This window comes from Scophthalmus maximus, chromosome 14 (assembly GCF_022379125.1).
Source record: "Scophthalmus maximus strain ysfricsl-2021 chromosome 14, ASM2237912v1, whole genome shotgun sequence".
Lineage (NCBI taxonomy): Eukaryota > Metazoa > Chordata > Actinopteri > Pleuronectiformes > Scophthalmidae > Scophthalmus > Scophthalmus maximus.
The window spans coordinates 17,581,053-17,608,877 of NC_061528.1; the positions used below are offsets into that span (position 1 = coordinate 17,581,053).

A 27,825-nucleotide genomic window follows, 5' to 3' on the forward strand; every position below is an offset into this window, starting at 1 on the left:
ATATACATATACATATATATATACATATACACATATACATATATATGCGCTACTCCCAACAAAACACTATGATAATGCCCAAACTGCAATGACAGGAAAGGATCTCTCTTTATTTCACTATCTGAAATGGTCAAATTATGGCAACCATTTACAAACTAAAGCACAACCACAAGTCCTGTACCTGCAAGAACATGTGGAAAGGTCGTCAGCCAGGCTGTTTGTTACTCAGGGTAAATATGACAAGTCTCTCTGAGTCACAGCACAGATGACATATTCAGCTGTTAATTAAATCCTTTTGAAGTCTAAGGTCACTAAGATAATAGTGTGTTGAGCATCTTCAGTATATGATGGGCCCCACACCCTATTAAAATTAAATTCAGCCAGTTCAGTTTTAGTTCATGCTTGCATGCAAAATACACATGCATTGCACATAATTGCAAGTGGACAATTTTCACGCAATAAATAAAACGAAACAAACAATTCAAAAGCTGGTATTCGGTGAAAAAATTTAATATAAAAGGACTAACCATAAAAGTACTATCAATACAAAAGTACAAAAAGTACAAAAAGCATAGCTCAACAATAACTTGAGATGACCATATTGGAGTTGGCACTAATGGCACTGTGGGTATGAGTCAGAATACAAAAGATGGCATCTTATTAGAGCGTTCAGGCAATTGGATTCACATTTAAATGATTACATCATTTACTACCCTTATCGAGACTCTGGAAATGTCATAACACTAACCCCAAAATCAGCACTTTCAGACAAAGAACATGAAACACAGTATTATCCCTTATTTAAACGATATAATGAAATTTGGGTCCGTAACTGAAAAAGGAAACATTTGCTGGTCAATGATGATGTGCACCTATTAAAATAAATGAATTGAGATTTTTTTTAAAGATCCTCTTACTAAAAAGAGAAAAACTGTTGCAGTAGAACTGAATATTCCCGAACCATTTGAAGAGTGCACTAGTCCATCGATTGAATAACACTTTGAGGAGCTAAGACAGTTGTGAATGTCATTCTTAGACTAAAAAAACAAAACAAAAAGAGAGAAAAATAAAATGTTGGCCACAGTGACGCAGGCCTATTTTCAATACCACAATACTCTAACTATTACAAAAATAAAGAACAGTATCAAATACGTTTAAAACAATACAATATCAAGAGTTACATGTTTTCAAGCATTACCCAGGTTTTTTATTCCTTTGGACAAAGGCACCCCCAAGTGTGTTCCAGTTATTATACCATGCACCAGACTTGGAAATGTTGACTGGTGCAGTACCAACATTGTGGAAGAGGAAAAAAAATGACACTTCAAAGAAACCTTTGTATGAAAGTCTCCGTCAGCATGTCAAACATCCAGTACCTTTCTTTGATGAGCGGTGCCCTGTACGTAAACCTTTTTTTTTTTTTTTTTTTTTGCATTTACAAGCACTCACTGATTCAGCTCCTCACACAATACAAAATTCAACTCTTAAGGTTTAAACATGTTTTGCACTACAACTGGCTTGGCCATACAAAATGTCATGCGGCGTTCCAGTTTTGGTCTAAGGCAAACTTGAGATGTACTCACTGTGAACTTCCCACAGAGATCAAACTCTTTAAAAGAAGAAACAAGGACTAATAGCTCTACGTCTTAAAATAAAAAGAATAATGAAAAAAAGGAATAGCTGCCCTGAGGGAGAAGTTAACCTTAACCATTCTTGTTGCACAACGGTAGTTTGTAAGCACTTTGGATCTTCAGACAGGCTGGTGACTCAAGTATTGCTGGGTTGAGACGACCATTTTCCTCCTCGTTTGACTCAATGCTCGGCCGCGGAGGGCCCCTAACACTGGAAGGCTTGAGCTGACTTCATCCACTTCAAGCAAATTGACATCCCACACATGCCTCGTTTGATTCCCTTATGTGCGCTCACTGCTCGTGATGTGAAGTGTTCCGCTGATGACGACCTATGCACGGAGTCCTGTGAACAGAGTGATAGTGACAGTTTGAGTAATGCATTTGGTTTGCCGTTTATGACAGATCTGCAGTGAAAATAAAAGCGATAGTGTGGTTTGGAAAAGAAAATGGACATATCTCACCTTTCTCACATGTGCTGCTCTGCTTCTCCTGGGCAAAGTTTAGTCTGTTCTGCTCCACTGCAGTGCCGTTGGACTCTGGGCTGCTGCTGCGTGACGGGCTGTTTTCCTCATTCTGGTAAGCCAAGTCCAGATGCTGCTGGGCCAGCTTCAGGTGTCTGCGCAGCCTCTCCAGCTCCCGCGACGACGCCTCGTCCCCAAACGACTCGCGGCCAGAGTCTCCCAGGTTATCCCTAAAGCCCATTTTACCCGTTGGGTCCTTTTTCACAGTTGTGTGGTAGCCTGGAGGCGCCGAGGGCTGGCGGCAGATGGAGGACCTCTGGCTGGCCAGTTCCTGGGGACGGGGGGTGGGGGGCCGAGGCCGCGGTGCACAAAAGCAGTCGCGAACACCGCTGATGCCGAGGTGGAGCATCTCTAGCATGGTGAAGAGTAGACACAAGGCGCTGACGGCATACATGATGAGCAGGAAGATGGTCTTCTCTGTGGGACGCGAGACGAAGCAATCGACTGTGTGCGGGCAGGGAGAGCGTGTGCAAACGTAGGACGGCGCCACCTCTAGCCCATAAAGGATGTACTGTCCAAACAGGAATGAGACCTCGAAGATGGCCCGTGATAGCAGCTGGAACACATAGACCTTCATTAGGCCATCTCTCTTGATGCGACGGCGTCCGTCGTGCTTTTTGCTGGGCTTCTCCACGACTTCCTTTTCCTTATCTGGCTCAATCTCCTCCAGGATCATGGGGTCCTCCTCCCCATTATCCTCCGCCTCCTCGTAGTCCCGGTTGGCACCACGGCTCACTATGGGCATCCTCTTCCTGCTCCGCGGCCGGTAGTCCTCGTCCTCCATGCGGGCGATCTTGTGCATGGCGAAGCCGAGGTACAAGATGGTGGGGGTGGTGATCATGATCACCTGAAAGACCCAGAAGCGAATGTGCGACAGCGGCGCGAACGCGTCGTAGCACACGTTCTCACAACCGGGTTGCTGTGTGTTGCACACAAATTTACTCTGTTCATCATAGTAGATCGACTCGCCCCCGACTGCCGTCAGTACGATGCGAAAGACGATGAGGAGGGTGAGCCAGATTTTCCCCACGAAGGTGGAGTGATTGGAAATTTCATCCAGCAGACGTGTGAGGAAGCTCCAGCTCATTTTGCCTCTGGAACAGGAGAACCTCTAGAACCTGCGCAGAAAGAGAGAGAAAAATTAGTCAGGTGTCGTTTTTCAAGGTCTGTAAGGAGGTGGTCACTGACAATAAAAGAAAGGCTATGAAAGAAAAAAAAAAGTTGCAATAACAAGATATTTTGACAGGAACACAAATGGATATCATTATCATGATTAGAAACTAGAGGAAGTAGGTAATGGAGAGTGCCTGCAATCCTACATAAATCAACGACGAATTATTTGCACTGTTGCTTTTTGATTCGACTCCTTGTAATTGCACCAGAGTGCCAAAAGGTGGAGCAGTTTTTTCACTGTTGCCTTGATACATCTCCAGCCAGTCCTCAGGCCGTGACGAGGGAATGCAGAGATACCTGACAGAAATCCCCCTGACAGAAACAAAAGATTACAAATTCAGAGATTGAAATTGTATCCTATAAACTAATGACCTCAACCAGAATTACCAAACTTCCTCCCAGTGATCAATCAAGGCTGTTTGTCCTTCTGTCCACCACATGTAAAACGCCTCTGTAACTGTATATGACCGTTTTCTAGTCTAGATGCCATTCATCCCGATAGTCGAGGTTTAATAATCGGAGTGGGACTGTAAAGTAAAGAACAGCCGGTTACGACTCTGCAGGGGGAACGAAGAGCTCCTGTGGTTTCGCACCATCTGAGACCTATCTCATAACTTGCTGCCGAGTAATTATCCACCACTATAAACTATACTGCCATGGTTGTGTTAAGTAGCAAAACATCATCACAAACACGTGTTTATTGGAACGTAGGAAAGACTACCCCATTCCATCACACACCTTAAGGCTTCTGGCCTGTTGTAACATTATAGGCGCCTACTGAAGTTCAAGTTCTGTACATAATTTAAAAATATCTTCAGAAATGAATGCAAGTCAAACAATTTTGTGTCAACGGAATATTTTCATAAAAGGCTTAAGGTAACTGAGCAAAGAAAGGGGGGGGGGGGGGGGAACCTTGCACAATAGTAAAATATAAAAAGTGCAAAATGTTCCCCTGTACAGAATTATTGGAACCCTAACGCAATAATTGATTGCTGAATCTTTGACAGCAATGACAGCCTCCAAACATTTCTTGGAGCCTTTCTAAAAGCTCCTTGTCTGGAGGGCTTTTTGTCCCTCAATGGGATTGAGGTCAGGACTCACAGCTGGCCAGTTTTAACAGTCCCATCTTTTCTTTTGTGCTGCTCGATGTTTGCCTTGGGTCGTTGTCCTGCTAAAAGACCAGAGACCTTTGCCTAAAAGCTAGGTTCATGACACTGGGGAGCACATGCGCCCTAAAATTCCTTACTTATCTTCTGATCTTATCTACCACTTGATACAATCACTGCCTCTGGTACCAGATGCAGCCCCACAGCAGGATTGAACCTACACCATGATTTACTGTATGGTGTTTTTTTTACTACTTATTGGCTTAATTTTGTCTCAACGAGCAGTTGCATGACATTCCCAAAGAAATCTTCTTTATCTTAATCTGTCCAAAGACCATCATTCCAGAAACACCGTAGCTTATCTATCAAAGTCTTTGCAAACGTTAGCCTTGCTTCTTTTTGCATTTCTTACAGTAAGGGTGTCCTCCATGACCCAGTAGCGCCCACTGGCCAGTGTGCAACATATTATACAGGCTGAAACCAGCTTGTACCGCCTTCATTGTCTTTTGCCAACAATCTACACAAACCTTCACAGACTCCTCTCACTGAATTTCTTCTTAGTGCCATTTACTGGAAGCATCTGGACAGTTTTATGACTTCTAACCTATAAAATGGGCATTTCAACAGCTTTGCCGATTGCCTTTGTTGGAATTGTTGTGTTTAGTTTATTGGTTAATTCAGATCAGGTGAACAATTCAAATTGAAAATAGGCCAGTTTTGTTATTTAGTTTGTTAAGGGAAAGGGAGCCAATAAGTGTGTTTAGGGTGCATTTTGTGTTTGCATACAGGTGACACTGCAATCAGTTGTTATTTTTGTTCAAATTTGTTCATTTGCATTCATTTGAAACACTCCTGAATACAGAAGTATGTACTTGTGTGCTTATTCTTTTGCTCCTTTTGGTTAAAACCAATCAGAAGTTTGGAAGAAATCGTAAATCTGCAAGGTGTCCTTCCATCGAAACTCGGCAGCGGTCAATCTCAAAGATTAATACAAGGTTATGCAGGTATCAAGTAGCTCAGTTAATTCAGCAAACCCTCTGCAGCATGTGGCTGGACACTTGACATATTTTCAATAGTTCAGAAATCCCTCATTAATCATGCACTGCCAACACCTTAGGCGAGTGAACGACTATCGTATATAAACGGCTTTTCAGATTCATTAAGCTTAAAAATTATTCAATGATTCTTCTCTCAATATTCCACTAGTTTTATAATATAAACTATCGTGCGAGTATGCATGGTGTCCCACCAATAGACTAATTGTTTACAGGCAGAGTAAAAGAACAAAAACACCATCGGCAATAGAGCAGCATATGATTTGATTATCAACCGTGAATGATGCAGAATGTCAGTTAAGTTCCATTACAGCATAGAAGGGAAGGTTATGAAAGTTTATAGCCTGTTGTTTTTTTCCTTACAACAATAATGCATGAAGCTTAATCATCTTCCAGAAAAGAAGGGTTTGGAGGAGAACAGTGGACAGTTGGCACATTTTTACATGACAACACAAGCTTCCGTTCCGAAAACAGTAACTACCTGGCTGGCACCACGACACAGTGTAAAGGAAGCCCAGAGAACCGTCTGTAAATATGACAGGCTTTACACTTTACTTCAAATCACCGACAGAACCATAAAAGTCCCAATACGCAGGGCGAGTGGCACAATGTTGGGGGGGTCAGTACACTATCAGACCTGCTGTTAGTTGGTCGGACATCCCCCCCCCCCCCGTTTCTGTAACTTTCCCGGACAGGCAGTCCAAAATTCACACCCACTCTGTGCTGTGACTAGCCAGATGTGCGGAGGTGAGTCCAAGGCTCAGTAATGCTTAAGTAAACAGAGCGTGCTAGACATTATCCAACCATTCCCAAGATGTGAGCCAGCTCCCAGGTGTGGATGGGAGTGCTCTTAAGAATATGTACATTTGATGTTAGGATTGGAGGAACACACAAAGGGGTAGCATGAGGGCATGAGGAGTTTCCGTTGCTCAGCAGCGGATCAGGTGCTCCTCACAAACTGATGAAGGATTCTGTTTTAAACTCAATCAACTAACCTCCACGACTCACTGGCCGCTTTATCAGACTCTTTGATGAGATCATTGATTTCACACAGAAACTGGGGGGCTATGAGATTATTGTATCAAGCTAGTTAATGTGCAGTGGAACTTCCCTTGATTTTCCGAAAAATACCTCCTTTGCATTTGCCATTTGTTTTTTACATGTAATTATGATGTTTTTCTCTTTGCTGCTCACGGTGGCTCCCGCTGACAATATCATTTCCACCTGTGGTTGCTGCACAGCTGCATATGCGCAGCTACATCCTGCATGCCAACGGTTGCACCTCAACGTATTTCTATATTTCTATGTATGACATCTTGACTCCCAGGTTTCAGCATAACGTTAAAACCGACCAAAGTCTCTACTCGGTGGAGGCGTGTGATTTTCTGAGCTGTAAATTCATGTGGAGGAACGGCTGGCATCCCCCTCATTGTAGTTGGTGGTAAAGAAGAAGAAAAAATTCTAAATTTCTGAGGCGGCACGAGGCTTCACCTCGTCAGTTACTTTCTGCCGCCACAGTGCTAATCCATACGTTATCTAAAATGCTTGCTGTATCGGTTTTCTGTCAGGCCGCAAGGAATAAAATTGAAGCGAACACTCTCCTGCTTTCGATCTTGGTTAATGGTTAGGAGCCGCCCCGACAACTGTCCCAGGGGACGTCGATGTCTCGGGGAAAACAACTGCAAGACGGCAAATTAGAAATTTGAAGCAGGAATCTATGGCTTAGCTACAATATTGCATTTCTTGTCACTTTTCTAATCCGGTGTTATTGGACTGACACCTGGACGGACATGTATTGTTATGTGCGGCTGTTCCGTCTCATTGCAGCATGCTGACCACCTTGCTGACAACACAGTCTGTTTAAACACGAGCTGTCACAGAGGAACTCCAGGGTTATCCAACATGTTTTTTTCTCCCACATTCACATAATGAAAAACAACCCAACAAAATGAGCAGACTCAGCTAGCTCATATTTCAATTTGCGCAATCCCCTGCACTCAAAAAAGCAGCAGGCGTTGTCCGTATGTGTGTATACCATGTTTGGTCTCGGGTAAGCCACTTAACCACACCTGACAACAAATGACTTCAAGGGTTTTCCCTGTAATTATAAGACTTTTGAAGACTAAGCTTTTTTCCCCCCATCGCCTAAAAACTGAACAATCTCAAAAAAACTATGCTTTGAGTTCTCTGCCACTCTGGAGAGAGAGAGAGAGTGAACCATATAGGTCCTGATGTGAAACTTAGGTTTAAAAAAATGGAGCTCGTTATATGATTTGAGGACTAAACGATTACAGAGTGTTGCATTTAAAGTCATTTCGCAGCCCTAATGTTTATAGGCTAGGGAGTTTGTGTAAAGCGAGTTTTTAGTCCTTAGAGGTGCCCCGTTAGTCAGATTTAACCTGACGGCCGGTGTAACTGTGTTCTGCTGCAAGAGAGGACATAAATCCACAGTGAGAGAAAGCAAGTTCTTAGCGTCTCCCAACATCTTGACTGCAGATATGAAGGGGGGGCAAGAATTACATCTGTCACAGATGATGAGTTCAGAAAGGCTGCCGTATGAAAAATGTTAATCGTCAGGGAAAATTATGGTGCAAGGGAAATCGACTCGCTACGGTGGCTCAGTCGGGTCAGGTGACTGGTGGCCACTGGGAAATTTAGCCGTTCACTGAAATCCAACCAGGCGATGGTTTTGGTAAGCAGCCAAACGCCGTATATATTGTCAGTTTGCTACGGGGAGGATGAAACAATTGCAGCATTGTAATGATAATGGTTCAAAACTGTGTGAAAAATGCACACTTTCCTGATGCAAATGTCAGTGCAGTCTACTGATTGACAGAACCTTTTAGTAAGAGTCAAGCACGACGAGGTTAGAAAAGTTGCGCCAACGTTACTGTGTAACCACCAAGTCACAGATTTCAACTTAAATTTAACTTAAGCGGATATAAATACATCCGATTGCTGCAATGGGCTTCTTGCCCAACCATTTCCGGGTTCTACTTAGTACTGCTCAACGGTTTCTGGTCCAACAACGGCGCTGCTTCGTTGGCTGATCGGTAACGAAGTATCTGCTGCAATACTTTGCGTGAGAGGGGACTGAGAAATGAGCCCGACGTATGTTTACCCGTTGTCGTCTTCTCCAGCCGGGACGGGTCGGAAAACCATGAAAACTTAGTACGCCATAAAATTTCGATGACGCCGAACAAAGTGGGACACTGGTGACAAAACTCTAAATGAAGTAGTGAGTAAACACAGTAACGGCAAACAGACGAGCAGCATTATTTTGAAACGAAAGTACTTCCATATAAAATAAACTACTATATTCTGCCGGATACTTGATTTTTTTTTTGTTCAACTTCATAACAATTCTGCTGATAGCTCCCTGCACATTTTATTTTAAGATCGTGTTGAAAAGTTCTGTGAAGTACACAGATGCTTTAAGGCCTTTCAACAAAACTTTGTGTTAAGAGTTTGTATTATTCAAAATTCAAATGCCTTTTGACACTTTTTACTCAAGAAAAATATCAGTTTCAAATATTGGTTATCGGCCTCTTAGATAGGTAATAATCGACCCCTTATTTTAACATTAACAACATATAGACAGCCTCAAACATTTGTTCTTTCTTTATTACTCTCCCAACACATAATGTCCTGCATATGGACCAATAGGATCTTCCTTGATCTCATGTTGAAGCTTGAAGATTACCAAATAAGATGGTGATCTGTGACCAGTATTGATCGGTTACACACACACACACAAAAAAGCAACAGCTTGCCAATCAATTCTGCCCTCGTCCGTCCGATAAGACAACTTTCCCGAAGACCGGTCCCTTTCACCTCCGATCTACTGAGGCAACCCCCGTCAATAGTCACGTAGTGCGTCGAAAGAAAAAGAGCCCGTTCCAGGGGAGAGCAGCAGAGTTTCAACACTGGCCTTTGGGAACAGTGGGGCTTTTGTGGCCCTCTCACATCTGGGGGGGGGGGGGTTTATCCCTCCTATGTCCCAAAGCCCTGAGGCCGAGGGGCCCCAGTGAGCCTGAGGAGGGAAACGCCACAGATAAATAAAATCAATCCGCTCTGCACGTCACCATCCAAAGCATCATAATATGCAGCAAAAAAAGTGTGTGTGTGTGTGTGGGGGGGGGGGCATTCGCTCTGTTAAAAATCACACCAACTTCATAAGAGACTACGCTGACAAATTCAGGAAAATTAATCCCGGTTTCTGTAATGAGATGATGAAGTAAAACAAAAATATGCAACATCCTCCTCGTGGCTAACGGGACGACGTCAACGCGGTGCTACGTCGTCGTCGTGTCCCCCCCCCCCCCCCCCCTCGACACACACATGCTCCCACAAACCTGCTGCGTACCCGACGGTTCGTGGAAGTCAACGGTGGAAACCGAGAGGCTCGGTGGGTGTGGACGCGGTAACTACAGGGACACAAAAGGTAAAAACACAAGTACGCCACATTTATTGGGAACGATATGGGGTTGTGCCGACGTGTGAGAAGGAGGGGGGGGGGGGGGGGAGAAACCCCGAGACACGATCCTCGCGCTTTCCTCCATCACCGACCCCACGCGCCAGTCGAGCGTCCCCCCTTCACGTTTGTCAAAACACGTTTACACACACAAACATACATACAAACATACATACAAACATTCATACATACATACATACATACATTCATACATACCAGCACAATCGTCGCGGCGTGTGTTGCGCAGCGCAGCAGTCAACCGCCGACGAGTCCGCACGACGCGCGAAAAGCAAATTTTGCGGCGGTTTAATCAGCGGCGCCTCGCGCCAGCCGCGTGCGCGCGCACGCGCGAACTCAACGCGGCGTCCGACCTCAAACGGTTTTTCCCCTTCTTCTTTTTTTGGGGGGGGGGGGTTCATCCGCCAAACACCGCCTCTGTTAACCCGCGGGGGACGAGGGGGTCGTCGTCGACGCGCCGCACGCAGCTCGCGGTGCCTTCCGGCGGCAACAAAACGGGAAAAAAAGTAGTCGAAGACACGACTTGAGCTTCATCACCATTGTTAGCAACAACAACAACAACACCAACAACAGAAAAGGTAGACGCTAAAGAGGCCACGAGATGCCGCCGCGCTCCCCGTCTGCGTGCTCGTCGTGTTACCTTCGGTCGCGCCGCGCCGTTCCGTCCTCTCTGGTGTCGGTTGTCGTCTGATTTCGGGAGCAGCACCCCCCCTTTCTCCTCCTTTTCCTCTTTTTATTACAAAAGCACGCCCGCTCGACTATCAAGCCATGCAGGTTTTGTCCCCCTTCTCCTGTGCGAGGAGCCCGTGTCCGTGCTCCAGTTTGCGTGCCGTACTGCGGGGCGAGGACAAAGCATATGCCCAAATCCCCCCCTTTCCTCCTCCCAGTTTTCAGCCGGGCACCCCACCCCCTGTCTGCACGGATCACCCAGTGCTCCTGACGCAATCTCCCCTTGCTTCGCATGTTCCCCTCTCCAACTTTGCTCTGGACTCGGAGGATAACTCAAGAGTCACTGGAGCGTGTGGCAGCAGCAGAATTCACAAAGCAAAAGAATACATACATGTCCCGTCTCTTGTAAAAAGAACAAGAAGAAGAAGAAGAATGTATTTAGAATTTCAAAAAAAGCTGCGGTAAACACAATGTGCCGAGCCCCTGACATACACATCTACCTTCGAGTAATGGGAAAGGAATTAGAATGTTGCCTTCATTCATGGTTAAGGTTACCTGTGAGTGTTTTCTGCCCCCCGCACAGCTGAGAGCGGCAGGTGAAGATCGCAGCAGCCACGGGAGCGTGTGGTCCGTCAGGCAGCACCCCCGGTGTTTAAAAAACAACACACAAGCCCCCGGCTCTGACAGTGATGTGCCCCCCCCACCCCAGATGTTCGGGGTCACACTTTCTTCGCCAAGAGCGGCACGTGCATTTCCTCCGGCACCCCCACCCCCACCCAACCCCTCAGCGTCCCTTTGAAGCGACATCCTACCCTTCATAATGTTCATTACCAGAAGACAAAAGCGGGAGCATGCACTATTTATGTCCCACATTGGGGCTGCGAGCAGTTAGTGTCATGAATCACGGCCATGGCCACTTTGTCTGAGCGCAGCACAATATGGACCCATTCTTCTGGGGGATATAGTGTGGCATCCACGGTATATTAACCTTGCACTCAGTCAGAGGTGACGTTAAGCAATTTCAACAGGCTTACGCTGCACTTTCACTACGGAGGAGTGGATTGAATGAGATACGTGCCCCGGGTAACCCAGATGAAATATTGCAGACATCCAGTCAGTGTCCACTCAGATTGAATGATCACATTGTTTTTCCCCCAGATCTCCTCGAGTGCCAGTCGTCGCCGCTCAACCCTCGTCTCCAAACAGAAACGCAGACAAAAAAGCAAGATCCCCTTTTGCTTCGTGGACGTGAGTGTGAAGATGGGGGGGTGGGGGGCGGGCGTGCTCTGCCTCGTCTTTTTTTCGGTGGTGGGCACAGGCACGTTGAAAGCAGCGGTTATTGTTTAATATCTGCCGCAAAACAGGAGGTCAGTGGAGGAATGCGATGCCCTTCCCCCTTCTCGGGGAGCAGCAGCGAAGCTCTATTGTGAACCACAAGCGTGCTTTTATTCATAGGGCGCAATGCGGGGAGCCCTGGTAAACCACAGTCTAAATGACAGAGCAGCACAATCTGGAGACCGCATACAGCCCGGCTTCGTGGCTCCCAAGGACTGGAGTTGGTGCTCTTGTTGCTAACACAGAATTAATCTGTGTGATTACATGTGGACTCGCTCCACAGTATTCTTGACTCAGCGTATTGGTCAGGATTGTCTGCAATTAGGGTTTTATTCTGAATGCACTCACTTATGAACACATACTGGGGTCAACCGTCCCAAGTTAGCTTGTTTTATTTGCAAAAGACTCCATCATTCCCGTCGTGAGTAGTGTTAATGTTAAAGTACTGCAATGGCCTCTTGTTTTTCACTGCCTCCTATTACAAAGGAGGATCACAGAGCAGTCAGTGCGTTTACATGCGCAGCAGTAACCGGGGTATGGTCTTACCCCGGTTAAGCGGTTAACTTTGGTTATGCCAGTTCTCCCCGTATACATGGGCGGGGAAAAATGACGGGAGAAACTGTGCCTCCGGTACAGTAGGTGGCGCTCTGCCAACGTCCAACTGGTCGGAATAAGGCTTTTTCTTCCGGCTTGGAAAGCGGAGGAGAACATGGACGACTTTTCAGCGCTGTGAATTTCGTACATTCCCTATCCTGTACGTCACTTGCCCTGGCGAAGTCCTCGGGTTTTAAGGTAAAGCTTGTGTTGTCGCTGTTGTTTTTGGCGACGTTGCTTCCTGATCGCTTCTATTTCGGGGTCCGAAATAGAAGCGGAGTGGGGGGGGCAGTTATAACCCACAGAGCATGCGCAGACGCGTAACCCGAGCTTACCTCAGTTCAGGTGTATACATGTACGAATACCCCGGGGTAAGGTGTTTACGGCGTTTTGAGAAACCGAGGTATTGCCTTAAGTGCCTTGGTGTAATTTTCAGGACAGGACTCAGAGGTGCCACATTTCCAACTGGAGCAGTACTATACTGTACATATTTGAATATATCTCATGATAGATATACAGGCTACACCCATACTACCATGTTTTCGTTTTAATCCGGCATTTTGATACTGAAACGTTCAGATATGCGTTTTTAGCTCAGTATCAGTACTAATCCCCATCCACCTGAAAACGTACATCATGTGACCATTCACGTACTCTGAGCATGTGCGTAGCGGTGTAAACAGGAAGCAGATTGTCTACTCTGCAGTTGAACTAAGAACGCGAACCAACAATGGTGAACAGTACGAGCAGGGATTTCTTTTTCTCGGGCCGATGAGAGGTGGAACTAGTAGTTGGAATAAGTATTCGAAAATCGATCAGTGACTGCGTCATCCTTTCCAAGCGACTCAATGTTTGACCATCCATACAACAAAAACTAAAATGGGGGCTAGCAGCGTTTCCAGGCGCCCTCCGTTGTGGGCGCTCTGAAACTGCGGAGTCGGGTAGGTGGCAGGTGTAAACGTAGCCACAGCGATGCGTTTTAAAACAACAATGCAGTAATGTGGATGTAGCCGCAGCGTATTGACACAGGCAGGGTTGGATGGGTTAAGATGAAACTGCTGTATGAGACAACACGTTTTGCTTCTTGTTGTCTGTCGCCCATGTGAAGCCAACATGTGCAGGGAAAACTGGTCTTTGTGTAAATGCTGACGCACGACATACAATCTGGCTCAAAGCTGCTTGCTCAAGTTGCAGAAGAGCAAGAAGAGAACTGAAGAGATTTAAAACATGTTTCTATCGTTAGTCTGTTTCAATCTTCATCCACATCAGCGTGGACATGGCATAAAAAAAACACATCTGTCGGTTTGTTGCTGTTTTTATCCTCCACTTCTCCCCCACAGCTCCGCAGACATGACGTTGCAACATTTCCAAATAGGTGAAAGGGCTTTGCTCAAGAGTTGCCCTCTTGTTTGCTTCAGAACCTGGCCCACTGTGAATCATCCCCCTCGTGGTGTTTGCTTTCCTGCCACAGACACTCACTCACTCACTCACACGTGCACACACACACACACACACACAAGTGCACACACACACACACACACACACACACTCACACTTTTGACGAAAGATTCAGCCTACAACTGGTTTTGTGCCCGAATGCTTGTGCAAGTTGTACTGGGAGAGCCATAATGTTCCCCTTCTGGCAGTTGTGACAGCTCTTTAGTCAGCAGAAGGAGCTGAAATGCTTGAGAGGGTTGTGCAGATTGAAAAAATACGGCTCACACTCCAGAATTGTTTCCTTAAACTAGGACGTGATGAGTGTATTCAACGCTCTTTTCTCTTTGTACAAGTACCGCATCTTTGCAGAGTATGTGAAACACACCCGAACACAATAGTTCAGCTACAATCACATTAGGGTGTTTGAGTTGGCGGAAATTCTTGCTGCATGCTGTCGCTGGTTTTAATCTTTTAACTCGCATTCTTGAGGCCGTCGCCCTGCCAACACACCCAGGGAAGTGCGCAAGGGTCCAAGTCGTTTCATTAAATGGTATTAGCACAATGCTAACCTGGCAACGGCCCAACATGACTTTAATAAAAAAGGACCAGCCGTGTCTTCCCTGTGGGCCAAAAAGGAATTTTGTTTCTCTTGCAGCCTGGCTGTCAGTTGTGTCATTTTGTGCTCTGCTCACGTCTTTTTTCTATCCTTTATAATCTACTTTCCACAGCCATCAACGCCTATGTCAATGTGAGCCTTGATTCAAAAGGGCAAAGATGGTGTCAAGGTTGCAAATCGACCTCCACCTGTACGTTGTTTGGCAGATATTCACAGGGCCGATAGCGATTAAGTTCAGCTGTAAACCATTGCCCACACTGTTAGATTTTAATTCACCGTACAACAAAAGTTTAGTTTCCTGCCAGCAGGACTAATGCTTTCCATCTGTGTGTTGTTTGGGAGTCTGCGAATCCCATATAGAGCCTAATAAGGTTCTGCCTCAGATCAGGGTTTCCTTCACTCCGACTTAACCCAACTTCAAAATATATCAGATACAGAAGGGCAGGACTAGCTGCCGTTTGCCAGACATGGCTTTTATCACAGCAGGATAAAACAGTATGGGGAGCAAGAAATGCTAAAAGACTAACTAAAACGCCTACAGTGTCAGAGGTGTTAGTGCCGTACCCTTGAAAAGTCTCCATAATTACAGTACTATGGCCACAAATTGCTTTTGGAATGGAGAAAAAAAATGTCTTTATCCGGAATGTGTTTTCCAGACACAGTCTGGTCTACTACATATATTATACTTTACAGTTTAAAGGTTTCCCGTGTGAGAGTTTAATTTCAAGATTAACTCTGTCATGTCAAATTGAATTGACGTGGAGTGATAAACCAGAAAGGTAAAACGTTATGGCTCATTAATGAAGTCAGGGCGGATTTAAGGTACGTACGTGAGGGCTCGAAAAGTTTCCTCTGTGGAGTCTCCTGGTTTACTGCTACTTCCTTGCCAGTTAATGTCCTTCCCCATCACGTTACTGCCAATCACCCCGCTTCTGGGACAGTCCGCAGGGGGGTAAGGGTGACAAGGCAGGGAGTAAAAGGGGGGTGGGCAGGCTTAATTTTGCAAGGTCACCTTGTTTTTCGTGGGGGAGGGGGACTGATGTTCTCAACAGTGAGAGAGTTCTCAAGGTTTTTTTTGTGTGTGTGTGTGTGTATCTATGGTGTCCACCCTTTGCAGTGCAGTAAAAGTCCTCCCGTCTGCAACACCCTCCCAGTTTCGCAGTATGCTCGTGGACAAAAAGCTACTTTAATTGTCTTTGGCTGCAGCTCCTATTACAAAGAAAAACCCTGCTTTCTGTCACGCATTTACTACCAGCACCCCTCAGTAGCGTGGTTGGGTTACAGATGGAACAGACTGCACGTGGGACACACAAAAGGAGCCTGCTTATAGGGAGGAGGGGTACCGAGTTGCCATGGAAACAGACAGCCCTACCCCCGTAGCAGATGGTGGTGGTGGTGGTGAGGGTCTCGGGGGCTGGGAGTAGTGGTGGCGGGACCCAGAGATGATTATCTGTCCCAGGTTGATTTCTTGAAACAACAGCTTCTGTATGTCTTCTTAACAAAACGAAGGGGGGCTGTTAAACCGCCTGTTGATGCACGAGGCAGGCACTGACTATGGGCATTTTATCACATAAAGATTTATGGATTTGCAAATTGCAATCATCGATTTCATTCGTTTCGTTTTTTTAGTTTTGGTCACACCGAGATTGTTGGCTCTAAAATGAACAAGTTTAACAGAAAATGAAGAAAGGTTCATCGTCCGTGTTGCAACATTACTCACCTACCCGTCTGTGACTGAAGAGCTATTGCTTGCAATAATTCTCCTCGGCCGTACTAGTCATTAATAAATCCTTGTGATAAATAACTAAATTACTAAAGTTACGGGTAATCCATCGTGCTGGTCCTGTGCAAAAAAACAACCTTGTAAAGTTAAGCCAAAACTTTGAAGTGTTGTTAGTCTGAGTTAGATAAATCGAGCATATACGTGTATTTTTTTTTGTGTCATTGCAGATTCTCTAGAAAAAAACATTAAAAAAAATATACAGGTTAGACAAAAAAAGTCGAACGGGATGTCATTGGACAAGTCGCTGTCGTGACAATTCATTTAATGCCAACATCGTATTTCTTCTCGTTGCCTTGCAGCCATCGAGGTAAATTTTTTTATAAATGCAGAGACATAACCTTTTATCATCTTTTTGTTGAACCGTCTACCGGTAACTGCCACAGCACACAGGGTTTGTCCCCTGACAACAGATTGGTTTCATAAGCTGCTTTCAGACAAGCACTTGAAGACCGGACATTTTCCCGAAATCTTCTGGGGAACACAAATGTCCGCAAATGTTGCTCTGGACATCTTCCGTAACTTTCCCTGCCGGCCCCTCAGGGTGACCCCTTTGTGAGAATACAGCAAATCTCCGTAAAATGTCATGTTGATGACTTCAAAAAAGGCAGCGTAATCATATGTCTTGTTATATGTCCTGCCTCCCGCATGCCCTATCCAGACGCCACAGAATGTTCCGGGAATGTTCCTGTTGATGATGTGAATGCATCTGACTCAGACAATCTCCTGCTGCGTTCCACATATGTGAAAGGCAAACTACGGAAAATGTCCGGATCCGAGTTTCCCGACATTTTCCACAGTTCATGTCTGGAAAACAGCTCTAGTCTTTCTTCTTTGTTGTTAATAGTTAATTTAGCCTTTTCCCTGGAACATGTCAAAAGAGGCACCAGCAACACTATGGAAAAGGTTAATTGAGCCATTCAAGCTTTCAAATTAGTCATCAGTCATGAATGCACACTTGTGGATGTGTTAGCCAGGGAGCCACACTCCTCAAATAATCTGAGCTCAGCACAATCCTCCAGGATATATAGTGAGTGGGTGGGTACTGTGTAAACATGGGAATGAATCGGGAGGGCGGAAAAAAACCCCAACCCTGTCCTCTGTGTGCAAATTCTTAGGCAGCGACTGAATGGGTGTTCGGCTCTCTGTCGTCTTCACAGTTTGTCACGGCGTGACGTCAATTCAAATTGCAACAGAGTTTCGCAAGAGTAAGAAAAAATGCCTATAGGAGCAAACATTCTCTCAGGCAGAGGAGCTAAAGAGGTTCCTTTTGAAGAGACGGAAAAGGAACACTTCAAGGCACAGGAAACGTGGTTATAGAGGATGGCCTCTGCGCTCCGATGCCCCCCCGCCTGTCCCTGCTGCTCGCGACACATCCCAGAGTAGCACACCCTCCCTTCCATTTGCAGAGTAGGCGTCCATAAAGCTTCTTTTTATTGTGAAATGTTTTTTCTCTCGAATTTGGGTTCATGAGTAACTGCGTTGCCCTCAATCTTATACTTTTCTAATGAGAGTTTTCCCCCTTTTTTCGCCGCCAAATCCAAGAATTAGTCAATGACAAGGTGGTATCATGTGCTCAACAGCGTTTGAGAATTTTTATACATCGTAATTGTATTGAGTAATTGAGAGATAAACTTTATTTTCCCTTCACCGGTGATAACAAACTGTGTGGAAGTATTGACTCCCACTCACATGGTTATCTCTGCGTTCGTGTGGAAACTCTCCCTTAAGAGACTCCACGTGTAACTCAACTCTCCAGCTGCCCACATCTGGTTCGGAGGTTTCGTAACTTCGTGGTTCACTCTAGCTCGCTTCTATTTTTTTTTCTTCTTTTTTCTGTGCCGTTCCAGTGACACCCAAACTTATGTCTACTCTGTTTATGTTTTATCTCTATACAATATGTTTTCCAAAACCTCCAACTCATTAGCATTCGTTTAAGGCTTAAGAATCCAACATAAGCCAAAGTATAAGAGTAATTGCCCTTAATTCAGACTGTAACCCCCCCCGCCCGGTCTTTTTGGCATTAACACACAGCTCTGGTGATGTCAGCATGACTGCCCCAAAGAGTCATAAATGCGTAGAAGACTTGGCAGCCACATTGGCAAGAGTGAAGTTGGACACAGAGGAATTATGGGGTGAGTAAAAGTGCTAAGATCGCCATTGATTCAGCATGTACAGCACCTCTCCTCCGGATGATGGGAAAATGAGATGATCCATCAAAGCGGCAGTGAGAGACTGCAGGGGGAAAGATGATTGGTGGGCTGGGAGTCCCGAGAATACAAAGTAAAGGGCTGAACTTTCAGTGTCGATGTTACAGTGGAGCACTTTGAATTCAACACCAAACTTCAGTTCATGTGAAAATTCTTGGATTTCTTGTGTGCCGGGGTCGTTAGTGATTTGTTGAATTTTTTATTCATGGGTCATCTCACACTTTTTTTCTTTTGAAAAATCAGTTACAAAACATGGGTCTGGGTCAGGAGTGGTGCGTCTTTGTGGACGTGGTTCACGTCCTGCACATGTGTTTATTCCATCTGGCTCTGCCCTCTCGTGTCTAAGTGGTGAGGTCATGAAATCAGGCGCTTTTTTTGGGGGGGGGGGCGAACAGCTTCTTGTTGCACCGCGGTTTTTCACACTGGGTCAGAGTTAAGACTGTTGGGAGATTGTAAGGGTATGTTTATGCGTGGGCTGGAATGGGACATATTACACACTGTCTCCTCGCGGTAACGACCCAACCCCCCCCCCCCCCCCCCTTCACTGAAAACCATGGCTGCAGTTATGAGCCGTGGATTTACCACGTTTTATAAGAAAAGATGACTTACTTGTACAGAATTTACCATCCACGTCAAAGCGGTGTCCACAACTCTTGGAGGATATGACTCGTGACTGACTCTACCTGTGGTCATTTGAATTCAAGGGGCTGACCAGCCACAGTTCACGTCACTGAACAAAGGTTTGAGAAGACTAAACAAAGGAACACTAAATGGCCTGTGCCTTTTCTCGGCAATAGGCTTACAGTTCTGGAAGTGGTAGCTCTTCATTATCTTCCCCATTGTTGCTCCATACGTGGAAATAAGGAGGACCAGGTGTAAAGAGGCAGGCCCTAATCAAACGCAAATGTGTCATCTCATTGTCATTCACGCGTGGCCATCCAGATGTAACGCGTTCCGCCATTTAAGATGCAAACCCAAACACGAATATGGACGTGAGAGTTTGGAATAGTACGACGCTGTCGACCAGTCTGTAAATTTCTGTCATGTGAACCTCGGAGCGAGATTATTTGTGGCGGTAAGAGTAATAAGAGTTGGCGGGTGAGATGAATTTAAATAGTAATATTAATTCTCCACCGGCTGCACGGAGTGAGTGAGCAATAAAGAAAATCACAAACAATTTAGGATGACACACCAGCGAGGACATTGTACCTTTGACTTCAGATGCCGATGAGAAGTGCTTGTAGTTTACTTTACGGCTTGTTTATCCTGTCGTGATTAACTAATTCCGACCTCCTGACTTTGCTCTTTAAAACTCGCCCCATAGACATTTTATGCTCCGACTGGAGGAAACTGCCCATAAACTGTCCGTTTTTCTCATTGGATGAAAAGTCTGTGAGCTTGCTTCCCATTGTCTGTTCCAAGTGCATCCTGTCCACTTGTGTGTTATGGACTTCAAGACATCCCAGTGGCACAGGGCGGTGTAAATTGCATTTTACTCCAACTATGGACTTTCTGTTGAGGAATAATCTTTAGCATTTTGACCACATTCAAAAGTGTGTGGGGGGGGGGGGACTACATGAAAAGCGAACAAGTGGACAGGAAACTTATTTTTTTCTAGTTTAAACAGCACAGTGGAGGGCAGGTGACAGGTGTGTTTTTGCCCTGACACACGTCACCGGGCGGAAAGGGGGGGCAACAGTCAATGGTTTCACAGGGAGGGACTTGCATGCTTTAACATGCACATGCACATGCACACGCTCTATCATGCTCGCCTGTCCGGAACCGGCCACCAAAACAGTTTGAAATGAAATAGGAATTTATTTACTGGAGTAAACTCCAGGTTGCGACAACAAAAACATGAGTTCAGAAAAAGAAAATGTACAGCCCAAAGAACAACAAAAACATACACTTGTCTGAAACGCATTGAAATTTTGTATAATAATTGTAATTATTTCAATGTGATTTTTTTTAAATGTATTTTACAGTGGACCGGTACGTCAGATATTCATATGTAATTAGCAAATTTTTTTTGTTTGTTTTTTGTGTTATGATAGCAAAATAATACCTCAACCAAATAGATGTTCCTTTGTTAGACTACTTTGTTTAAATAATCTATAGTATACAAAAGATAAAAGTATTTAAAAATAATCCTTTATAGCAGGAACCACTTTTTATCTTCTTTCTTAGGGAACCCTTTGGGATGGTCCTGACCTCCATGTTGGGAAACACTGCTGTGTGTTGAAGTTTGATGGTGGGTGACCTCTTGCAGGATTTTGACATCGAAATTAGTGCGAGTGTTTCCCAAAGCCTTTGTCATCTGTCTCATCGGCATTGTGAAAGGACAGATGTCCAGTGTTGTTCAGTGACAATGTAGTGGAATGACTAATGGAATCTCTCCGGTGGTGAGGCGTGTACGTGTCGACGAGCCGTTGTCTGCGTCTGACGGGTGCAACGATGCCCTCTGTTACTAAAGAGCTGAACTTTATGGTTCTGAAATGTTCCCCTTTCCACATCACTCCTGGTCAAAATCCAAGGGCGGCTCTGGTGGTTTTTGGCACAAGGGCCGAGACGTGAAAGACGACCCTGCTGCCGAGCTGTTTCCACAGGAGCTCAGACTGTCTGAGCATTGCGAGCAAAGCCTCTCCCACCAGCTGACTAACAAAGTGGGTCCAAACCATTCCGAACAAGTCATCTTTCCATCTAGCCATACGCTGATTTTTCACTTGTAGATTTATAGCAGCAACAGCTGTGTCAATCCCATGAGAATTTAATACACCGTTCTTTTTTCCCCGGTGAAGCAGAAAAAGCAGCTGTATGGATTTTAAATGTAGGACCCATGACTTAAAAGAATGCACAAAGACAGTCCACTGCTTGAAAAATGATCTTTTCCACATACTGAATTCCTCACCAGCTGGTTTACTCAGAATATAACTTAATAATTGTAAAGTTATATTCATTTTGTTAATCAATAGTCTTCACATGTTCTTACAAGTTAAAACCTTGGATACATTTTAACAATGGCACATATTGAATATCTAAGACTGCGTGCGCTGAAGGTGTGGGCTATCTTTGAGGGAATTTTCTAGTTCTCAAGAGTTTGATGCAGGGATGACATCCCCAATGATTTTGTTTTTGGTGTAAGGCTTGTTGCTGGGGTGACGAGCTTGTGTTTGTGACTGTCTCTGTGTCTCTGTGCACGACCACGTGTGGGTGGGATTGGCTGTCTCTTGTTTTGCTGCAGGGTCGTGCTTGAGTAAAACTAATAAAGAGCATTATACCCAAACAATGGAGCGGAGACAATAAACCGAATGTGAAAATCAACAGCCTCCCGTTTAACAGGTATTCTGTCAACCACATGCACATTGTGAGCAGACGCTGTCGCTGAGTCACGAAACTGCTGACGTAGAGGACAGAAGTTGTATTTAATGTGTTGGATCTCCTGTCTGTCATGCTGTTCTCCCTTTCCAGGCACTCCAGGTGAATTGGCACTCCAGGTGAATTGTCAACATGTCAGTGTAAGTCGCGCATTAATAACGCCCGGTGTACAGTGCGATGCACATTCTTGTCGTGAAAAGGTCAATGTTTGGTTTGGTGAAGTAGGGAGGGGCCGAACTGGTTCCACTGGAGACAGGAAAAGTTTCCAGGTCACTGACTGAATCTCTGTCATCTTTGTCCGACGGGCCTTTTCATAGTCCGTGTCCTCTGGCACACTGGAAAGTTGCCTTATGGGATTCACTCAAATCTCTTATGTGAATGATTTACTCTCTTGGAAACGAAATAAAAGCCAACGCCTCAATGACTTTGGTGTTCTGTCAATAACACAGGCACTGTTGAACATAATGCACTTGACCACAGGCATGCAGAATACGTTCAGCTCTTGGAGAGTACAAGCGTTTCTTGTGACCTGTCACATTGATGTGCCTTGTGCACTCAGTTCATTAGCCGCCATGCAGAGCCCCGCCTAGTATGATCATCTTGGGCTGTGCAATGTCTCGATTGTGGTCCATAGAGCATTGAAACTCAAACTTCTCATCCCGAAGAGCTCACAGGCCGAACACTGCCACTCCTGCCTTCACACAAAATCAGACCTACTTGTTTTGATGAGCTTGTGCTAGAGGCGAGCGTGAAGTGTTCAGACACCTGACACTTCAGATGTACCTTTAAGATAACCGCTGCAGCAGGACGCAAACCCATTCAGCCACCGTTCGCGCTACACGGCAAAAGGAGCAGTGACTTTTCATGAACGCGTTCGACAAATTTGTGAATCATTTTGACTCTTTAGCCAATTGCTAAAGCTTCACTTATCAGACTTCAGTCAAAAGACACATTTGCAGATATGTTAATGGGCGATGTTTATTTTTGTCTCCATATACTCCCATTCGAGCCATTTTCAACTTTCTAACTACTTTAACCTTTAACCACACTCATGGGCAAAAAATGAACACTTCCATTACAATTTCCAGTATTTTTAAAAAAAGATAATGGACACTAGTTCACATTTTTTTCAAATAATTATTGCTACCCTAGACCTAGAAAAAAATAAAGTCATCCTGACATTACCTGGTGATCTACAGTAACGAGTTGTGTCTGAGCCTTTAAACACTTTACATTAACAAGTTTAACTGTGTGGAAGTAAGTGACACTAATAAATATTTTAATATTACCAAAGGATTAAATGACTGTAATTATGACTGAGTGCGATTTGAAAGGTTGTTGCACTCAACGTGTGCTAGGTTTGTGGCCCACCAAATTTATTAGGCTCTGCAGTTGGGAGCGCGGTAATATAAGGTCTGATTAAACCTGTAAACTACCTGTACAGAACCAAACAGCAGACAGACAAGTTAGCAACTAGCTAGTGAACACAGCGGGATAATGTAAAAGCTAAATAGTCTCTTCTTTTGTAATGGTTATAATGACCAACAAGCCTTGCTTTCACCATGCTATTCTCTTGGCAGTGTTTTTTTGGGGGGGCCGGGGGGGGGGGGGGGGGGGGGGGACTTCATTTACTGCTCGTTCCACTGCCCCAGAGTGGTTAAAAAAATGAAATCAATGAAGACGTTACAACTTGTAAAGCTGTACTTTTCTTCGTGTACTGGGTTTTGGACCGTCGTCCGTCGCCAGACCTTGCCCTGTTGGCACTTATAGTGCGATTGGCAGTCCAAGCCTTTGGGGCCAAAGGGTGACTTTGTTAGAGAAACCCAGATACCTTGAGCCCTCCTCAGGCTCTTAAACACGCACAGACTTCCTTCTGTGGCAGCCTAAAACACACACCACCAGTGTGTGGGTTGGCGAAAAACCGTTCTATGACTCCTTTCTGCTCTGCGAGCGAAACAGAAATGCTATTTTAAACTTGACTGGGATGCTTGAAAATATCCTAAATGGCACACTGGTGGACCCTGATTGGGGCTTGGTCTTGGAATATACATGCTGCGGTTCAGGTTTTTGTGAATCATCGTAAGTGTCATAGAAACCTGGAAATCCTATCCAAGGCCTCTGGCTCCCTGTGTGGAGACCAGTGGACACGGCCTCCACTCAATGAAATAGAGGTTGTTGGGCTTTTGGAGGTTTTTTTCTTTCTTATCGCACCTTAAGTGTAAAAAAAACCCACCCCCTCCCCACAGAGTTTGTTCTTTTGTCCTGCCTAAACAAATGTGAGTATAGGGTGACGTTAGAGCTCCCAGAGGAAGAAATATGAGTAAACAGATACGGCAGAGTTAAGGAAAATGACGGGGAAAAAAACCTTTGTGAAACTTTCCAAGGTTATTGTAACTTGCGGAGGTAGAAAAAACCCACCCTGTCTTACGCTGTCTGCAAACTCAAGCAAAGACATAACTATATGCACCTATAAATGGCTAAACAAAACAAGAAATTAATTGTTAGAGAATATAAAATCATAGTATCACAGTTACAGGTGTCAGCAAGACTATTCCACATTTTTGTGACTCTACTTTAACAGACACACCTAGACCGGAGAGTATTGTGTTTCTGAAAATGTGAAAATATGTGCAAGTTGCTTTTTTTCAAATCAGCCTTTAGAACATAACTAACCTTGTTCCCTTTATTTGTTCCCTTTAAGTTGGAAGCACGTGTACTGTACCTCACTGTACAACTGTACAACTAACATCAGTTAGTTTCCATGGAACAAGCTATGTAAACTGATAAGTTAGAGAGAAAAAATTAGACACACAACAGCCAAATAAAATATTTGCACTACACTCACGGCAGGCCGGGCGTCTGGCAAGCTCTCGCCATATCTCTTGTTTCTTGTTCAATAAAAAAAATAAAAAGAGAGAGAGGAATGTGACTTTTATTCCCAACAGGCACATTATGAAAGTGCTGAGTCAAGAGTTTTTATACGTTCAAGGATCCAGATATAATTTTGGAAAAAAAATGCTTGTCCTTGTAAATGTCCTTAAAATGCACAGAGAAGAATGGTTTATGAACTGTAGAAAGCACTTTGAAAGACGACTATTTAGCGGCACTGCAGCGCTGGCTAAGAAAACACAAAGGAACCGAGAGTAACTGACGGCCGTTTTGGAGGAAGTCTCTCACCCATTCGAGCCTAAATTGCTTCACTACGGCGGAAGGGCCGCATGTCAACTGGCAGACGGCTCAGGCCGAAGGGAGTTGTCGCTGTCACACAATGAAGATCTGCACTGACAAGCAGGGGTGTGCACTGGCTACTGTGTGCTCATCCATTCTCAGGCCCTCGCTGAGATGGACAGGACCTATCAGCGGTGTGTCCACAGCCTAATCTCCAGCCATCGAGCACACAAAAACTAAAACAAACAGTGAACGCTGGGTAGACTAAAGGGTTGCATGGGTGGTCCCGTTTCAAAGTGACGGCTCGTGAGGCAAAGTGAGCTGCTCTCTGTGTCCGATTCCTATTTGTAATGTAACTGGTGTATTTATCAATTTTCTTATGTGGTATTAAAATAAGCGGAAGCGTGGAATAACACGGATGCTCGGAGAAACTGTGCTGTGACAGGTATTTAAAGAGCGACAGCTTTTTTTTCCGTTCCACTTTCAAACGCAGCATACTGTAATGGGCAGTGGTCACACCACGCTACTTTGAAATTGCAGCTTTTGATCCAAGACGGCAGTTGGAAGTTTTGGCTGATTACAAGCTCGTCAGAAGCTACAAGTGGCACAAAAAAAAGATTTGCTCCCAGATGTCGATCATTGAAACACACAGTGACGAGGTGGAACATCTCTTCTGAGGAGTGAGAAAAGCCCTCTTTAAAGTTTACACTGACGCTATTGATAGTTCAAAATTCTAAAGAAAAATCTTGAGTTTATCAAGGAATTTATTCATTTTGCCCAGGCGAGGATGGTAAGTGATTTAAAAAAGAAAATGTGTTTTTAGAGGCCTTGGCACGTTTCACAAATTTGTGCCTTCTGGTCTCTTGAGATTGACAACCAATCTCAATTCTTCAAAATGACCAAAAGTTCTAATCAAACCCCTCTCCAAAAACAGTTTTAGCAAAACGTGAGCATTGTAACTGAATGGAACTAGGAGAGGCTTTGTTTTCTACATTTTCTGTCCCAGTCCTGTGTCATCATCTAAGAGTAACAGTATCCACAGTGGGGGGGGGGAAGAATCCCCCTCAGACCCTGAAGTTTATTCCTTATGAAGGTGTTTCCCGAGTTTAACCATTTTGTCACCGAGGACCATGGAGCATACGACTTGCTCTCCTCCCGGAAACAATTGGGACAAGAGTCGTTCGGTTGTTCTGTGCAACCGCGCGCTTCAAATGCTGCATTGTGTCGGTGAATTGGAGCACGTGGAACGGCTGGGGAACGAAGGAATGTCAATGTGCTGATTGGAGCGGCCTGCGGTGAGACAGATGGAGAAGAAAAAGACAACAGCCTTTAAATGGACGGTGGCGGAGTTATATTGGGAAGCGTCTCCTTCCGGTAGGTATGCTCAGAGAAGGTAGAGGGGGTGGCGCGGGGTCAGCGGGATTCACCAGCGGGTGAGCCTCATGTTGAGATGTCAAGCCAAGCAGTTTAACATCTGTGGTAGGAGGTGCTAACATTCCTGCGCCCGTGTGTTTTTTTGTCAGTCCTACACAGACCCGAGGAAACACAGTCCGGCTATGAAGACCCAATACAATAATCAATCACACTGGGAAAACATATTTCTCAAAAACACCGACCGAGTTCCAGTAACTGGTGTTGCACTCCCATAAAGTCTGGGGACGCACACGAGACCGATATATCTTGACTTTTAGTCGCTGCAACACTTGACCCTATTTTGTTTATATAAGGCTTTTTGTATAAGCTTTCTGCAGAAAAGGGCAAGTCTCATGCCCAGACTAAGATAACGGCAATCAGGTCATCAGTGTTATTTTATCACAATTTCAGAGAGCGCCCGTCGGAGCCACAGAAGACACTGGACAACTGTTTCCACGGCCCGAGTAGTACCCCTGAAGATACCCTGAACCTAATGGATAAAATTGATGGACTGCTCCTTTAAATGTTCTTTTAAAATGTCCCACACACAACATGTTAACAAAGTGTTTTCCTTGTCTTATTCCTACTCCGGGAGGTCCCACAACCAGTCTGCTCTGAACACATCCAGCCTGCTGCTGCCCCCCACTGGACAAACAGTCAAAAATAGTATTACTGTAAACAATCTCTGGATGTTCTCATCTAGAGATCGAGTACAAAAAAACAAACTTGTGAGATTTGTTAACGGACAGTAAATGGTAGGGTTTACACTTCTGGATTTCACTTGTTTTGGATGGGTTTGACATTTAATCATATTTAGTATGTTGGGTTAAAAAAACAAGCAAACACACATGCAGACAAAAAAGAAAGAAAAGTGTACACATTTTAACACCAACATCGAATCATAACAAGTTAGAATGAAGCCACTTTGGTAAATGAAAAGATTGTCAATTAAGCTCTGCATGATATGTCACAGTTGTTGTGGCATGTGTCCCCTTCAATATTTATTTGTGGGGGAAAATGTGATTTCAAAGTGTATTTGCTTTGAGATGATGAGGGTGTCAGCAGCTTCCCCCTTGAATGTTCAGCTAAAATGGGCCATTGCTATAATTGACACTATAGTGTTGTGTTTTCTAAACCACTGTTACACCATGAATGTATTTCACAGAATAAAAAAGATGAACAGATATTTGATTGGGGGAAGAAAAAAAAAAAGCATTTAAATAAAATGAACCAATCATGTTGTATAAGTA

General features: G+C 44.7%; 1 protein-coding gene and 1 long non-coding RNA gene across 3 annotated transcripts; one reads left to right on the forward strand and one right to left on the reverse strand.

Moving 5' to 3' along the window:
- Positions 1-494: 494 nt before the first annotated feature.
- On the reverse strand, positions 495-10,851 carry gjc4b (gap junction protein gamma 4b). Its single transcript, XM_035603918.2, has 3 exons — positions 10,619-10,851; positions 2,093-3,270; positions 495-1,974 (listed from the first exon to the last, which is right to left on the reverse strand). Exons 2-3 carry the CDS (start codon positions 3,237-3,239, stop codon positions 1,961-1,963), a joined length of 1,161 nt encoding a protein of 386 aa, XP_035459811.1. The 5' UTR covers positions 3,240-3,270; positions 10,619-10,851; the 3' UTR covers positions 495-1,960.
- On the forward strand, positions 9,817-27,825 carry LOC118282651. Of its 2 annotated transcripts, none has more exons than XR_004784316.2 (3): positions 9,817-9,930; positions 11,806-11,895; positions 26,987-27,825. It is a non-coding gene; the product is annotated as an uncharacterized LOC118282651 (long non-coding RNA). The 2 variants fall into 2 exon arrangements; XR_004784317.2 differs by lacking the exon at positions 9,817-9,930 and adding an exon at positions 10,416-10,556.